The sequence below is a fragment of the Lepidochelys kempii genome, chromosome 6, assembly GCF_965140265.1.
Source record: "Lepidochelys kempii isolate rLepKem1 chromosome 6, rLepKem1.hap2, whole genome shotgun sequence".
Lineage (NCBI taxonomy): Eukaryota > Metazoa > Chordata > Testudines > Cheloniidae > Lepidochelys > Lepidochelys kempii.
In genome coordinates, this window is record NC_133261.1 from 96,189,035 (window position 1) to 96,206,135 (window position 17,101).

The 17,101-nt window shown below is 41.3% G+C and overlaps 1 protein-coding gene across 1 annotated transcript in view; it reads left to right on the forward strand.

Annotated features, from left to right (window-relative positions):
- TSHR (thyroid stimulating hormone receptor) overlaps positions 1-17,101 on the forward strand; it is a 211,864-nt gene that overhangs the window by 183,329 nt on the left and 11,434 nt on the right. Inside the window, exon 9 of the mRNA XM_073349347.1 lies at positions 5,894-5,971. Coding sequence (XP_073205448.1) covers positions 5,894-5,971 — 78 coding nt within the window. The remainder of the gene's footprint in view (positions 1-5,893; positions 5,972-17,101) is intronic.

Genomic DNA, 17,101 nt, shown 5'->3' on the forward strand with positions numbered 1-17,101 from the left:
AGTGTTTCTTATACCTTCTCTCTCCTGACCGCCATCCTCCTCGCCCCTCCCAACTGGTTGCTTGACCTTATCTAAGGAGAGGAGTTGAGGCAGGACTATCCTTCAAGTGTATGCTCATATATTAAACTCCCACTCTGCCAAGCAACACTGTAGCTCTATCTCTCATCTCTTTTCATCCCATCTGCTTGTGGGAAGATGTAACACACAGTGTCTTTGTTCACACATGTTAATAAGAATATAAAAATATCAAAAGTCAAATGGACACACAAGACCCAAAATTCTTTCTCAGGCAAATATACAGGCCTGAATACTACATTATCATCACTAACACTCCTAACACCAATGAGTGCTCATTCCTTTAGAGCTCAGACAGCCTCAGCAGTATCTTTACAAAATATCTCTATTATGGGCATCTATAAGGCAGACACCTGTGGATCAAGTCATACTTTCACAAGACACTACTCCATTGTAGAAACATCAAATTTGGAAGTATCTTTTGGCAAAGTTGTGCTGTGGTCTTTATTCATTTAGATTCTGAGCTCACATCAGCTTACATGGAATCACTGCTTGTGAGTCACTATGAGTGGAATATATAAATATGGGCAAGCACTCAAAGAAAGAAAATCAGTAACTGGAGTTCTTTGAGATGTACTATCCATATTATATATTCCGTGACACACACTCCTTCCCCTTTGCTATGGAGTCCTGTGACATTGGGATTCTGTGGTGGAGAAGGAACTCAGTGGCTGGCAGTTGGGCTCTCTGCCTTATATGCCCTCAGTGCAGGTTACAAGGACATTCAGGGCATGTGCACAGTCCCAATGGACACTGCTGTCCAAAAAACTCTGATATTGAGTGCACGGGGTGCCTGCACACCGTGAGTGGAATTTTTATATATGCACAACACATCTCAAAAAAAACTACAGGTAAGTAACTTTTTTTTATTCTTTAATGAATTTTTTTTAGGGTATAAACAAGATATTAATGATATCAGTAATCCTAACTGATCACTTACCTAGCCATTATCAGTTGCTTATTTACTACAGGCATCATGGTAGAAGAGAATATTGAGATATTTAAAGGAGGGCAGGTAATGGCTTTACAGATTAATTTGGGGAGGGCATAGCATGCATTGGGGCAATATGGAAGAAATGTGAAGGTGCTTGTGGGAGAAGTGGATAAACAGGCAATGGAGACTGGCATCATTATAGAGAAGATGGTGCTGGGGAAAATGTGGAGAGCCATAAAAGTAGGGGCTAGAGGTTTGCATAAGATGCAGTGGGAAAAGGGAAGCCATTGGAGGGACTCAGAAGTGGCATAGAACTGCTTGAAATTTTGTTTTTGAAACTTTTTTCCCCAGCAGAATTATAGCCTTGTTAAGAATAAAACATTTTGGTAAAATGCTTCTGGTTTTTCTACATTTTACAGTTTTTCATCTACATTTCAAATTTTAAAAATTTGAATTTTCAGGGTTTGCGGTTTTGCCACTGCATACAATATAATGAATTTTCACTTTTTTCTTTTTTCTTTTTCTTTTTGCATTTTTACTTTTACCACTCTATCACTTTTCAGTATTTCCTGAAAAATTGTGAAGTGGCAAAAGGAAAAATGAGATTCTAACTCTGCCAACCATAGCTCTTCAAAAGTTGAAGTTTTGAAAAGTTACAAAGTACCAAAAGGAAAAAAATAAAAAGCAAGGGAGAAAAAAACCTGGATATCACTCCTGATATTGCAATCAGTATCAGAGAGGAAAAACTGGGAGGAAGCAAGACACCAAAATTTTGAAAAAAATATTTCACAATTTTTTTTAAAAAATGGGGGAGAAAGTCATACCCTTTGAGACAGAAACAACTTTAGAATTGTTTTTCAGTTTTTTTAGCCAGCTCTAGGATGACATGTTCAGACCAGCAGGTCAGAAGAGTAATTCAAAATTGACCGGAGATCGGGGTCAGGAAGGCCAGAGACGAATAGGTTGCAGTAATCAAGATGGGCAATCATAAGCATCTGGACAAAAGTTTTTAATCAGTGTGGACAGAGAGAAAAGATTGGATCTTGGAAATGGTAGGAAGGAAGAAGCATAATTTGGACATAGCCTGAATGTATACAGGTAGAGAGGGTGGAGTCAAGGATGACACCCAGATAATAGGGAGGCATGACTTCGGAGGGTGATTATGCTATCAACATTGACAGATATTAGTGGAAGAATGGAGGGCTTGAGAAGAAGCTTCCTTGACACAGTCCCTCACGTCATCTGGATATTAACATTCACTTAAAGCTATTTTAAAAAAGATAATAGTTGAACAAGGGCATTGACATTTTTAATTTGGTCTTGGGTCATGATGAATTTGAGAGAAAAAAGTTAGTGTACACTTTGACAAGAAATGTAAAGAAGGACAAGAAAGCTGTTGGAAGAGGCTAAGCCAGCCATACATAAACACCTTCAGTCAAACCAGAAATTAACAAGGAGAGTCTATTCCTTTTCCATTTAAAATGGGTACCTATTAAACAAAATAAAAAGGGCTTAAACAATTGAAATAAATTAGTATCAGGAAATCCTGCATTCTGATGGGCCTGACTCTTGTGCACTCAAACTGGCAGGCAACAGTGAAGCCCCTCCTCATTAAGGGATTATTATAAACATGCCATTGGTCTCTGGATGGCTCTGTAGGTTTGAGAGTCTGTCTAGTTTTATTGGCAGATCTGAACTGTTGTCTTTCAACTTTATTACTCCCAGGGGTGTCTTAAATGTCAGAGAAAAATATTGCAAAATTGAACAAGCAATTATTTAGATGTACAATGATTTCTAGTGCTTAGGGCAAAGAGGTTTTCTCTTGCTTCAGTCACAGCTACAGTGAAGCTGTTGAAGGCTCTGGTTAATCCTTAGCTCTTGTTCTGTTTTTGATTTTTAGAGATACTCAGTGTTAGATTTGCAGACAGGAAATGAAAGGGGGAAATAGCAAATAGTGAAACAGTAGCTCAAGATACTAAAGCCACTGGGTCTACATTGACAAGCTATAAGAATGGCTCTCATATTTCTCCATAAAGCATCAGATAAAGGGAGATACTAATCCCTGATATAGTGTTAAAGCAGAACTAGGGTTTGTTTCACATGACAGCAGATGAGAGGATAGGCTATGAGAGATTTTCTTGGTGGCATGCAGGGAATTAGGTATGTGTTATGCCTAACAAATAATATGCAGGAAATATATTCCAGTGCTCACTGTGCACTTGTGTTTTATAGGTCAAGTGAAATATTTGCATCTTCTGACTTGACTACAGTGAGAAGTATGGGCCTGTGCCTAGTGAGGTCAAGTTTGCCAATAACGTCAATGGGGACAGGATTTGGTTCTTTGTAGTTTTCAAGACACAAACATTATGGATTGCAGATGAATTTGCACACTTTACAGCTAAACCGATTCAATTGCATTTTCAGGACTCGAGTCTAAAGACTTGATCTGTGCTCCCCTGTGGACCTTTAGTTCTTCACCAAACGCTGGCCTGTTCTAGCCAGTGTAGTCTAATGATTAGAGCAGTCGAGCTCGGGAGATTTGGGTTGTGTTCACAGCTCTGCCACTGACGGCAGGGAAGTCATTTCATCTCTCTGCCTGAGTTTCCTCAGGAGATAAGGATACTTACTAAGTTGCCTCTTTTGCAAAGTGCTCTGAGATCTTCAGATTAAAAGTGCTATAAAACAGCTAGCTGTTGTTCTCTAAAGAGTTTTGGGAACCTGAAGGACACTGGACCTAATCAAACTGAATTCCAGATTACATTACTACTTGCCAGTGGAATGCAATTGATACCCAGGATGTAGCCTCAGGCTGGGTAGATTGGTCACTTTCTTTGTAATGTTGAGTAGCTTTAATTAGTCCATTGCTGTATTATGGTAACTTCTTGAGTGTTCAATAAGCATTTTGTGGTATTTATTTAATTATACAATGTGCTACCCTGTCTCTGCAATGCATATGCACTGCAATCTGTATCTGTATCCGATGAAGTGAGCTGTAGCTCATGAAAGCTTATGCTCAAATAAATTGGTTAGTCTCTAAGGTGCCACAAGTACTCCTTTTCTTTTTGCGAATACAGACTAACAAGGCTGTCACTCTGAAACCTGTATTTTCTCTGGTGTTTCAAGTGCCAGAGTGATGTGGAGTGAAAGGTGGTCTTGTCTTTGTTTACATGGCTCATGTGTAGGGATGAGAGAATGCTGTATTGCTACAGGCTTTAGGAAAGTGTCTGAATGATGGAGGGAAATTGTTTCTCTAGAATTTTAGAACATTGATTTTGTTGATGACATCATGGTAGAGATTTAGTTTGGTTGTTTTTTCTTTCAGGTTCATTCTTTCTCTCTCCTTCTTTCCAAGGAGCTTCAGTCTGATCTCTAAATTGTTACATGTACATAGGAGGCCCTGTTTTGGTTACGCAAACCTTAGGCACCTGAAACATGTATTCTCACACTCAAATCCAGCGTGGGCAGTGTTTTCCTACAGGTCTCTGATGTGTCCACAAATGTCATTTGCCTCCTCAGATCTGAGGTTGGGGATACGAAAGCTTTAACCCTCCTCCTCCCACCCACCCCCCCAGATTTTCTTAGGGGGAGTGTTTGGTGTTTATGGTGTGCATATGTGTTTGGGGTGGAGGATTTACTTTATTTACGGGGATGTTTCTTGGCTTTTTGAGGAAAAAAGATTAAAATGTTCAGAATGGTAAGACTGAGTTTATTCATTCTTCCTAAGACTTGTTAATTGGGCTCATTTTATGCAAAGCAAAATAACTGATAGTACTTAAAATGTTGATTAGATAAGGTGGACATGCAGATGCAGAGGCCACTTTTAAAAATGTGGTTCAACAGGTGAACTGTAATGCTTTTTACTGGACTTAAAACTCCTTCCATCCCTCACACTTATGTCTTTTCTGCTCCTAGTAAAACTAGGTGGGAGGAAGCATTATGTCGCCTCCTCTCCCCAGATGGTGGTGGCTCCCTGTGGCCTGGTTGCCTTCCATCCGCATTCACAGCTAAAAAGAAGTGGTTGTTTCTCAAAGCCCAGTCCTCTTTCCCCCCCTCCCCCTTCCTCCTCACGTTCCTTATCATAACTGAAGAGAAGTGGAATAGGTATCATTTTGAATTAAGACCAGGTAACCTTAAAAATATTTGTGAATAAAGACAGAATAACAATAAATGAAAATATGTATATTTAATTTTTATTTTTAAAGAGAGACTCCTTTTATAAGTTGGTGAAAGAATACCAATATATACAATCAGTTCCACAATGTGTAACTATCTCTAGATGAAGGTGTGACTGTAGCTCTGCCTCAAATACTGCATGGTAGAGTATAAATAATATGGGAGCAGAAAATGAACTCGTAAGTTACAGGTAAAGTTCAATGAGCAGTGGCAGAGGTTCTTTTTCTAGTTTTTAAATGCCAGAGAAAGGTGTCAACTGACCATACCAAAGACTAAAATCCTGTACAGAATTGGTCTGCACAGAATGGGTATGATATGTGCAGTGGCAAGGCAAGTTTCCTCCATGTTACTTAGCCAATGTGCCTCAACCCTGCTCTGGAGAGACCATCCTTAAGGTTTAGGTAAGATGTTCAGCATCCATAACTTATTCAGTCTTGGTTGCCTCTACTGAGGTTGCCACTTGAGGAGGTAGTTTTTGTGATGTGGACACTTGTACCATTAGAAATTGGACTGACAGCTACTAAGCTGCTGGCTGTTTGTCAAATTTATTTAAAGCATGAAAAAAAAAAAGGCTCATGTGGTAACTCAGGGTTCCTATAGCTTCTAGTCTTATTCTTTTTCACTGGGGTGTTCATATTCCTCTTTACATATGGTAGCTCATGGGAGATATATAATTTTATCACCAGATAATTGTGCATTTTCTCTCTGCAGCTACCTGCACAAGAACAAATACCTGAAAGTTATTGAAGAAGATGCATTTTGGGGAGTGCACAGTGGACCAACCCTGCTGTGAGTAGGACAAAAGGGTGGAGAACATTTTAAAAGTGGTGTTCAATAGCACTGCACTATCCTCAGGACTATCAACAGAAAACAAGAGTGGGGGTGATATGCTTACACAATAACATTGGTGATAACAGCTGTTATTCTGGAACTGACTATATTACCTAGGGTTAATGCTCTGTGTTGCAAGAGACTTGGGTTTGGGTTTGATTCTCAGTCTTTCTTAGTCTTTTGTTTCTTGGGGTTTAGACAGTGGCCGATGTACATAGCTTAATTATTCCTTTAGTTCAGGGGTGGGCAAACTTTTTGGCCTGAGGGCCACATCGGGGTTCCAAAACTGTATGGAGGGCCGGGTAGGGAAGGCTGTGCATCCCCAAACAGCCTGCCCCCTCCCACTTTCCACCCCCTGATAGCCCCCCTCAGAACTCCTGACCCATCCAACTCTCCCTGCTCCTTGTCCCCTGACTGCCTCCTCCTGGGACCCTACCCCCATCCACCCCCACCCCCTGACAGGCCCCCCAGACTCCCATGTGTATCCAACCCCCCCCATTCCCTGTATTCAGGACCCCCCCCCCGAACTTCTGCCCCATCCAACTGCCCCCTGCTCCCTGTCCCCTGACTGCTGCCCTGGGGCCCCTACCCCTTATCCAACCCTCCGGCCCTGGCGTCCTTACCATGCCACTCAGAGCAGCATGTCTGGCAGCCGTGCCGCCTGGCCGCAGCCAGACACGCTGTCGTGCTGCCCTGCATGAGTGCGCAGCCCCGCTGCCCAGAGTGCTGCCCGCATGATGGCGTGGCTGCAGGGGAGGGAGTACAGCGGGGGAGGGGCTGGGGAAAGCCTTCAGGGCCAGGAGCTCAGGGGGCGGGCAGGATGGTCCCGTTGGCCAGATGTAGCCCGCGGGCCGTAGTTTGCCCACCTCTGCTTTAGCTGATTAAAAGTCACCTGTAAAAAGGAAATAGTTGGGTTTGTGCCTTTTAGAAATATATTTATTTTTGATACTCTGTGATGATTATAGAAGGGCTGAAAGACGTTTTAGAAGTTAGTGTTTTACATTAGAAATACAACTCCTCATTACCTTCTTTCTCCTGAAAGACACTGTATAACTGGAGAACTAGTAGGATTGTAATAGTATAAGTAATAAGGAAATGGAAACTGAGATGGGAAGGGATTTTTAGTCAACACTTGAAATTATGTTGTTGCTGCTGCTGTTTTTGTTACTCCCTATTTAATTTGGCTCCCCGTCCAGTTTTCTGGTCCTCCAAATAGGCTACCATTAAAAGCAAGGAAGACAAGGTTTGATATTCTTCTGTTTCTAAAGTAAAAAACAGGAAAAAAGTTTGAAGAATGCATGACAGATTTTTTCTATACAAATGAATGGACACAACCCCAGTGCTTTGTTTTTCTACAGTTTAGGTTTAAGGAGAGGGTTTGATAGACTTAGAAGGGAGTCTGTCCAGTCCTTAATGTAGAGGATGGATGATATCCTGGGGACAATGGTGGTGCTGAGAAATGTTGGAAGAATGAGAGAGGGTGCTGAGTTTAAAAACAAACAGGTACTTCTCTAGCCTCTAATTTACTTGCAGAAGATCCTGAAATTCCTTCCTTCCGGCATAGCAGCTGAATTGCAGTGTTTAGTCTGTTGGTGATCATGGCAGTGATGCCAGCCACACAGATCACGCCAAATGAGGTTGCCAGATTCACTCTCTATTTTGTGTGTCATATTCGGTGTCATTGCATCAAAATGATGTTCGACTACTGGGTTACTTAAGGATCAATAAGAATCCTCCCTAGCTAGACTAGGTAATTCAGGTTGTAGGAGGCATGATCTTTCTCTCAGGATGTGACTGATGCCAGAAAAACAGGCAGGGTAACAGCTTTGCGGTAACATACCCCTATCTGATTAACCATAAAATGGTATTGACATGTGAGGCCTCAGTCCTGTATCAGAAGGTTCCTTGATAGTGACCACGAGTTCAGAAAGGGAGGTGGAATATGGAACAGGAGAATCAAGACAAAAAGCCAGAAAGCACATCAGTTTAAAAAATAAAACCTTCCAGTTGTAGTTTAACACTTTTGGGTATTTATTCTTTAATATTAGTCTTTTTCTTACACCAGAATTTGATTTTTGCCTCAGTACTGCAATCTATTAAGTAGGGAGTCTCTCTATCAGTCTGCTTATGTTGTTTCCCTCTTTTTGCTGACTGCTTATGGAACATAAAACCTATATTTTAACTGAGAGCCAAAAGAGATCTTCCTTCACCTCAAATGGTAGAAGACGGTTTTTCTTAGCTGATATTCTTAAAGTCTATTCTCTCTGCTGCAGTTTGCAATGGCAGTGTCTGTGCAGCTAGAGATCTATCCCTTTAAATGCACAAGGTTTCCCAAATACCTTTACAGGACAGAAGATTATTTACAAAATGGTTTCATTGATGGGGAAGGGAATATTAGGCAGAATATTTTGTGTGTATTTAATAGACATCTAAAAAGATATTGGTCTAATATGTTGACCTAACTATGTCAAAATACATACCTATATAAACAATCAAATCACTGAGGCTGCAGATAGATAGCATTTTATAGATATCACATTAATGTAGAGTTGTGGTTACCAATAGTGGAAAAGTAGAATTCAGGGCATATAAAAAGACATTTCTTTTCCTCCTGTGTTTTCAGGTTAGATTTGTTCTCAAAGTGACTGGAAGTTGTCATCATGTTCCGTAGTCTATTGTGCTGACCCACCCGTCACTAATCCACAGGACACTGGCATGTGTTTTGAGTCTTTCAATCAAATCAGCCAGCTTTCCATCTTCCTTTAGAAACTGTGCATGTGTGCAATAGACAGGTCATAATAACATTTCCACCAAAAGATGGAGGTGGTGCTAAATAGACATTGCACAAGGCGGAATTGCTTCTCCAGGAAAGAAGACAGAGGAGCCATGATAAGTGATCATAAATGTACCATCTGCTGTTTATTCCTAATCCAGTTTCTTGTTTTAAAAGTTGACAGCATTTTTCTGTGATGTGGTCCTTCGATTTGCTGGCATTGCACGCACATATGAACTACTTTGGGAATGCAGGATGTTCAGTCAAGTTTAATTTGTGGGTAACAACTTCAGGGCCTTCTGTAACCCTTACACAATTGGTAGAGCCCTGCACGGATATAAAAAAGTGGATCTTCATATGATCCGCATCTGCAAGAATCAACTTGTATCCGATCTGCACTCCCTCGTTTATCTGTATCTGGACCGCATCTGCAGCAGCAAGCTATCTCACAGTGCCTCTCAGGAGGAGCATCTGAATGCGTGTGCATGTGTACTGTATATAGGATGTCAAAGGCAAGGAAGCAGCTGTCTGCAGCTCATAGCCTATGAGGCTGCTTCCCCACCTTCCAAATCCTATATTCCCTCTCCCCTCCACCACCACCCCATACAGAGAAAGGGGAGATGCATGTATCATTTTTGTATTTAAAGATATAAGTATTGGCTCTATACTGTCTGTATTTCAAACTCGTGCTATGCTTCTGGGTGACACCCCAGACAAGTTGGTGTCAGCTCTGCCTAGCCTGCTTGATGGTCCACTAAGGACCATCAGCTATACAATTGACCCACTGAGAGAAGGCAGGCACATCTTGTGACTCAGCAAGGTATGCGGGGACATGCCTATGGACAGAACTCTGAGGTTTTTCCAAGCCATGTGATGGACAGCTTGTCTTTGGAACAAAGAAAGAAAGACCACATGTCAAGAGAATAAAAAAAAGCTGCTGCAGCTCCTCCATCTGGTCTTCAGTCCTGCTTCATACCTCTGGAGGGACTTTGCTACAAACAGAAGCTCTAAACAAAGGACTGAAAGACCCATCCCAGCTGTGGATGTTCTCCAGAGTCTTGATTTGAACCTGCAGTTTATTCCATCACTGCTGCAAGCCTGAACCAAGAACTTTGCTATTACTGTATGTAATAGATTCCATTTAACCAATTCTAGCTCTCATCTATATCTTTTTCCTTTTATGAATAAACCTTTAGATTTTAGATTCTAAAGGATTGGCAACAGCGTGATTTGTGGGTAAGATCTGAATTATATATTTACCTGGGTCTGGGGCTTGGTCCTTTGGGATCGAGAGAAGCTTTTTTTCTTTTACTGGGGTATTGGTTTTCATAACCATCTGTCCCCATAACAAGTGGCACTAGTAGTGACACTGGGAAACTGGAGTGTCTAAGGGAATTGCTTGTGTGACTTGTGGTTAGCCAGTGGGGTAAAACCAAAGTATTCTGTGTCTGGCTGGTTTGGTTTGCCTTAGTATCATAGAATCATAGAATATCAGGGTTGGAAGGGACCTCAGGAGGTCATCTAGTCCAACCCCCTGCTCAAAGAAGGACCAATCCCCAACTAAATCATCCCAGCCAGGGCTTTGTCAAGCGTGACCTTAAAAATCTCTAAGGAAGGAGATTCCACCACCTCCCTAGGTAACGCATTCCAGTGCTTCACCACTCTCCTAATAAAAAAGTTTTTCCTAATATCCAACCTAAACCTCCCCCACTGCAACTTGACACCATTACGCCTCGTTCTGTCATCTGCTACCACTGAGAACAGTCTAAATCCACCCTCTTTGGACCCCCCCTTTCAGGTAGTTGAAAGCAGCTATCAAATCCCCCCTTATTCTTCTCTTCTGCAGACTAAATAATCCCAGTTCCCTCAGCCTCTCCTCATAACTCATGTGTTCCAGCCCCCTAATCATTTTTGTTGCCTTCCGCTGGATGTTTTCCAATTTTTCCACATCCTTCTTGTAGTGTGGGGCCCAAAACTGGACACAGTACTCCAGATCCCTCTATCTGCTGGCAATGCTCCTACTTAAACAGCCCAAAATGCCATTAGCCTTCTTGGCAGCAAGGGCACACTGTTGACTCATATCAAGGCTTCTTGTCCACTGTAACCCCTAGGTCCTTTTCTGCAGAACTGCTGCCTAGCCACTCAGTCTCTAGTCTGTAGCAGTGCATGGGATTCTTCTGTCCTAAGTGCAGGACTCTGCACTTGTCCTTGTTGAACCTCATCAGATTTCTTTTGGCCCAATCCTCTAATTTGTCTGGGTCCCTCTGTAACCTATCCCTTCCCTCCAGTGTATCTACCACTCCTCCCAGTTTATCATCATCTGCAAACTTGCTGAGGGTACAATCCACGCCATCCTCCAGATCATTAATGAAGATATTGAACAAAACTGGCCGCAGGAGCGACCCTTGGCGCACTCCGCATGATACCGGCTGCCAACTAGACATGGAGCTATTCATCACTACCCATTAAGCCCGATTATCTAGCCAGCTTTCTGTCCACCTTATACTCCATTTATCCAGCCGATACTTCTTTAACTTGCTGGCAAGAATACTGTGGGAAACCGTGTCAAAAGCTTTGCTAAAGTCAGAAAAGGGACACTATATGCAGAAGACTCTACCTTACTAGAGGCAGTTCTTTCCCCAGTGTCTCTCTGATGGGTCTCACAAACATGCTCAGAGTCTAGCTGATCATCATATTTGGAGTCGGGAAGAAATTTTCCCCTAGGTCAGATTGGCATAGACCCTGGGGGGGGGGGTTCATCTTCCTCTGCAGCTTGGGACACTTAATTTAGAGTAAAAGGTGGATTCTCAGTCATATGAAGTCTTTAAATCATGATTTGAGGATTTCAGTAACTCAGCCACAGGTTATGGGTCTATTATAGGAGTGGATGGGTGAGGTTCTGTGGCTTGTAATGTGCAGAAGATCAGACTATAATCACAATGGTCCCTTCTGGCCTTGAAGTCTATGAGTCTATAAATGAAGGGCAAAAACGGGGTGACTCAAATTGAGTATTTTTTTCCATAGACTAGCAGTGTACGTGATTTGTAGATATAGACTATATTTTAATGGAAACAAATCAAATAAGTAGCAGTAGTTGCATCTCACAACCTTTCTAGATATTGTCAGCAGTGTAAGTACCAATCACGTTCTAAAACATTTTTTGTAGTAGTCTCTGAAACTAGGATTGAGCAGTAATGAAACAGGGCAAAACCCATCACCATGCCTTCTGTATATCCTGTCAGGAAGATCGCCATAAACTTACTGTGAAAATTCTGTAATGTTAGCCTTCAGAATTAGGTGTTTGACATAAGTTTACTGCTGGTGAAAGACGGGTAGATTGACAGCCCTGGAGAATGAAGACACCTGTTTATCCACAAAACAAGTACAGCATAAACAGTACACATTTCCCCACATTTCCTGGCCCCACATTCCTCTGAACCTAGAAATAACACCCCTTGGTAATATGCACATGTGAGGGAGTTCAGCAAAAATTGGTTTTATTCCACTCCTTATACACCAGATCCAGTATTTGCAGTGAAAGCAGCTTTGTGGTGAACCATAACATTTTAGATAATGCAAACTATTTCAATTTTGTCTCTTTCATTATTTGACTAAAACAAACTGTGAATCCCAGCTGTGTTGTAATCCCACAAAAATGTTTTGAGATTGTCTAAGCTTCATCATGTGTAAAAATGTGCTTAAGGTCAGTGCAGGAAACAAAGTCTAATTTAAAGCAGATGGAAAGGCTGAGGAATAAAGAGTGAAGGACTAATCTCCCTTATTAAATGAAATGATTTATAAATTTAATTTGAGTTTGATGTTTTCCCACACCCCCTTCATTTTATGGTTAAATGGGAGGAATTTTTCCCACTGTATGTGGCAATCTTTAGACCTTAGCTGGACTACTGTGTCCAGTTCTGGGCACCACACTTTAGGAAAGATGTGGACTAATTGGAGAGGGTCCAGAGGAGAGCAACAAAAATGATAAAATGTTTAGAAAACCTGACCTATGAGGAAAGGTTAAAAAACCGGAATGTTTAGTCTTGAGAAAGGAAGACTCGGGGGAGAACCTGGTAACAGTCTTCAAATATGTTAAGGGCTGTTATAAATAGGACTATGATTGATTGTCCTCCATGTTCAGTGAAAGTAGGACAAGAAATAACGTGCTTAATCTTCAGCAAGGGAGATTTAGATTAGATATTAGGGAAAACTTTCTAACTATGAGGGTTTCGTTTTGGAATAGGCTTCTAAGGGAGGTTGCAGAATCCCAGTCATTGGAGGTTTTTAAGAACAGGTTGAACAAACACTTGTAAGGGATGGTCTAGGTTTACTTGGTCTTGCCTGAGCACAGGGGACAGGACTTCATGACTTCTCGAGGTCCCTTCCAGCCCTACGTTTCTATGGTTCTATATTGTTTGGTACTTCTAAAATCTCATTTTCTATTTTATTTACTTTTACTTCCTTGGCTTTTGGTATTCCAGTCTTCTCTTTTGCATTTGTAGTGATTTTTTTTAATGGAGATTCTTCTTACTTTGTTATAAGCATATAAAAATTAATGTATTTTTACATAATTACTTTCACAATTACTCTAAATTCCCAAACACCCAACAAAATTAAATTATATTGGCTGGAAGTTTCAATTTTTAGTAGAAAATTATTTCTCCTTGGTTTGAAAACATATAATGGATGTTGAGATATATTGCCCTTAGCCACCAGGCATTATTCTCCCCACTTCCTTTCCCATCAATCATTATATTGTTCTTGGAGGCAGGGATCAGAGCTGAAAGGGCCAGAAATCTTGTAAGAGTCTGCTTTCATGAGCTTTCCAGCCCAATTTTGCAGACTCAGGTTTAAGATTCCTATCAGCATCCAAAGCTTGGGATGCTTATATGTCTCTAGACTCCAAACCTTTTGAGGTTCCCCCTCTCTTTCTCTCTCATTTTAAAACTAATATGACTATGTTCTTCATCTTTGTTGTCTGAGTAACTTAATGCTATAATTTAATAACCTAACATTAAATCAATGTGTTTATCAGCAAGCACTGCCCTAGTTCTTCAATCTCTCTGCTAGCTTTTCCCCATTCCTCTTATATTTTAGGTGGGGAAACCTGGTTAGTTGCTTGTGCAAAGTGACAAATGAGATTGCATGTTTCCCATTGAAATATATGTTTCTCCTTTAGGAATCTCAAAAGTAAACATAGGCAATAATGTTTATTTTCCTATGCAACATTTTTCATTAATAGGCACCTCAGGTTTTAATATATTGCTTTTTACAAAGATACTTTTTGTTTGTGTTTTCATTAGGTATCCACTTTTATTGTGCTTTTCTCTTTCCAGCTCTTATTTTCTTATACATTTCTGCAGCCTCTGGAGAGTATAGTGATTCTGTATTAGTTTTGTTGTTCTGTTAAAAAAAAAATTGGTGACCTTTGTCTCCCCAAGGTAATATTCACAATTAAAATCTCTGTTTTCCTGTACATAATCCCAAGAAGTTTTTTCCCCTCTTTTGTAACGATTTCCTTTTACTGTCTCTCAGAATAGAAAAACATTGTGTAGGGTGGTGTACAGGGTTATAACCCCGAGGAATTATGTGAAATTAGGCTGAATACAGTGGGATCTATTAATCTTCCTGATCTATTAATCTTCCTGAATACAGTGGGATCTATTAATCTTCACTTTCCTGAGGAGAGTGGGGAATCCCCATTATGGAAATGAGGGAGGGCAAGGGGGACATGCTTCCTTATATAGACTCACATGGAGCATCCCATGGCTTGAGGGAGGAGTTATGTGGCTCCTCACTGGTTAGACCTATCCAAATAGTTACTAGCTTGTGTGGAGTGATGTCATGTTTAGATGTTTGTTGTAATTATTAGAATTGGGAGCACTGGCTGTTGGGAGTCTGAAAGGACAGGAAACAGGAAGGAGGGGGAGGAGTTGAGAGGCTGGGAAAGAGCTACAGAGGGTGCAGCAGCAGTTTGGTAAAGAGGTTTCCACTTTGAAAATAAAGTCCTGTTGAAGCTTGTTAGTACCTTGCCTGGTTGATACAACATTTTGGTGATGAGGATGGATCTTCTGCCTCTGAACCCACCTGCACCCTTTCTGCAAAGCCCAAGTGAGCCTCCAATTGCTTTTGCTACCTGGATCCATATGTTTGAGACTTATCTGCTTGCAATCAGTGCTACAGAGATTTCTGAAGTAAGAAAGTGTGCTCTTCTAATCCACTGCCTTGGAGCAGAAGGGCAGCATATATTTTATACTTTTCCTCTGAGACTGTACTCTGCATTAAAGAATTTTTTTGTGCCCAAAGTGAATGTAGTAGCTAATCGCTACAGATTTTGCCAGTGTGAGCAGAAACCAGGGGAAACTATAATGCAGTATATTGCTTCCCTGAGGAGTCTAATTATAATTTGTGACTTTGGGAATATGGCAGATGAGATTATTAGAGACCAGCTCATTGAGAAAACAACCATGCTTCATGTAACAGAACGCTTACTTCTAGAACCACAACTTACACTAGAAAAAGCAATAACCATTGCTACTCAGATTGAGTCAGCTACAGCTGAAGCCAAAATAATGAGCATGGATACAGGAGGCACAGTCCAGGCTCTGACTCCTTTACAGAAAAGTTCACTACCACTGCAGACACACAATTGCAAGAGGAAAACTAATGAAAAACCACCGAATCAGCAAATTCAAAATACAGTAAAAGCATGCTTTCACTGTGGATCTCCACAACACCTTGCAAGCTACACAGGATATCCGGCAAAAGTAGCTCAATGCAATCATTGCAAAAAGATTGGACATTTTGCTAAACTATGTCGCAGTAGCCAGTTCAATCAATAGGTGCATGAAGTTACAATACCAGATGTTACTGTGCTGAGCATGGACAAAATCACTACTGCACATATTCCAGAACAGATAAAGTGCACTGTAAACATTTCCGCCATACCCTCAGGCAAATCACACTCTATTCAGCTAATGTTGGACACTGGCTCAACAGTATCTATACTACCTGATTCCATCTATCTGCATTACTTTAAAGATGTGCCTCTTACTGAACCCAAACTTCACTTGGTGTGCTATTTGAAAAACTATATTCCTGTACATGGCTGCCTGCCAGTAATAGTTACTTTTGGTGATTGCTGTGTAACTGCAGAGTTCTACATTGTCCATAAAGGCACTCCTATCCTTGGCAGAGATTTATTGGCTGCTTTAAATCTCAGGGTAGTTAATGGACGAAGTGATCTTCCTCAGCAAAGCATTCTTGCAGTACACACACCAGTTTCAGCTGGGACCCAACACCAGGTTGAGGAGAAACTCAGCTGTGCTTATGGGTTTCTGCATAAAGTTAAAATGCGGAATAATGTGATGCCTATATGACAGAAGTTATGGCACTTACCATTTTCAGTCAGGGAAGCTGTTTCAGAGGAACTTAGAAAACTTGTTCAAAAGGACATTATTGAAGAGATCGACTCCTCGGAATGGGTTTCACCTATAGTAATGACGCAGAAGAAGGGTGGAGGCATTCACCTTTGTGTGGACTTAAGGGATCCAATAGAGCTATTGTGATTAGCAGCCATACTCTTCCTCACATAGAAGTATTTGCAGAACTCCGTGGAGCAAAGATGTTTTCTGCTCCTGATTTGCAGAGCGCATACCACCAGGTTATGTTGCATGAAGATAGCAGAGACCTCACAGCATTTATTACACATGAGGGACTATTCCATTTTAAATGCGTTCCATACGGTCTCACATCTGCCCCAAGTTCCTTTTGAAAAATGATGTCATTGATTCTGAAGAATCAACATGGAGTTCAGTGCTATCTGGATGATATTATCATGTTTGGAAATACTTCTGAGGAGTATGATAATAACCTGCAGTCTGTACTAAACTGCATCAACACAGCAGGCCTCCAGCTCAGTAGGTCCAAATGCAAATTTAGACAAACTGAACTCTCCTTTCTTCTTCGAGTGATTGTTCATGTCCATTCCAAGCAGGTGTGTGCGTGCCGCGTGCACGCCAGCCAGAAGATTTTTCCCCTAGCAGCATCTGGGCACCTCCTGGGGTGGCACCTTCATGGCACCCAATATCGAGCCCTGCTGACCCCCCCATGCCCTTAATTCCTTCTTACCGCCCGTGACGGCTAACTGGAACTTTGCTCGCTCTTGCAGCAAGCACCTTAGCAGTGTCTTTGTTCTTAGTGTAAATAGTTTTTCTCTATAGCTGTACATAGTTAGTTTCCCCTCCAGGGGTATGCCCGGGTCTCCAGGGTTTAAACTCTGTGAGTCCTGTGGCAAGTTTATGCCCAAGAGTGAT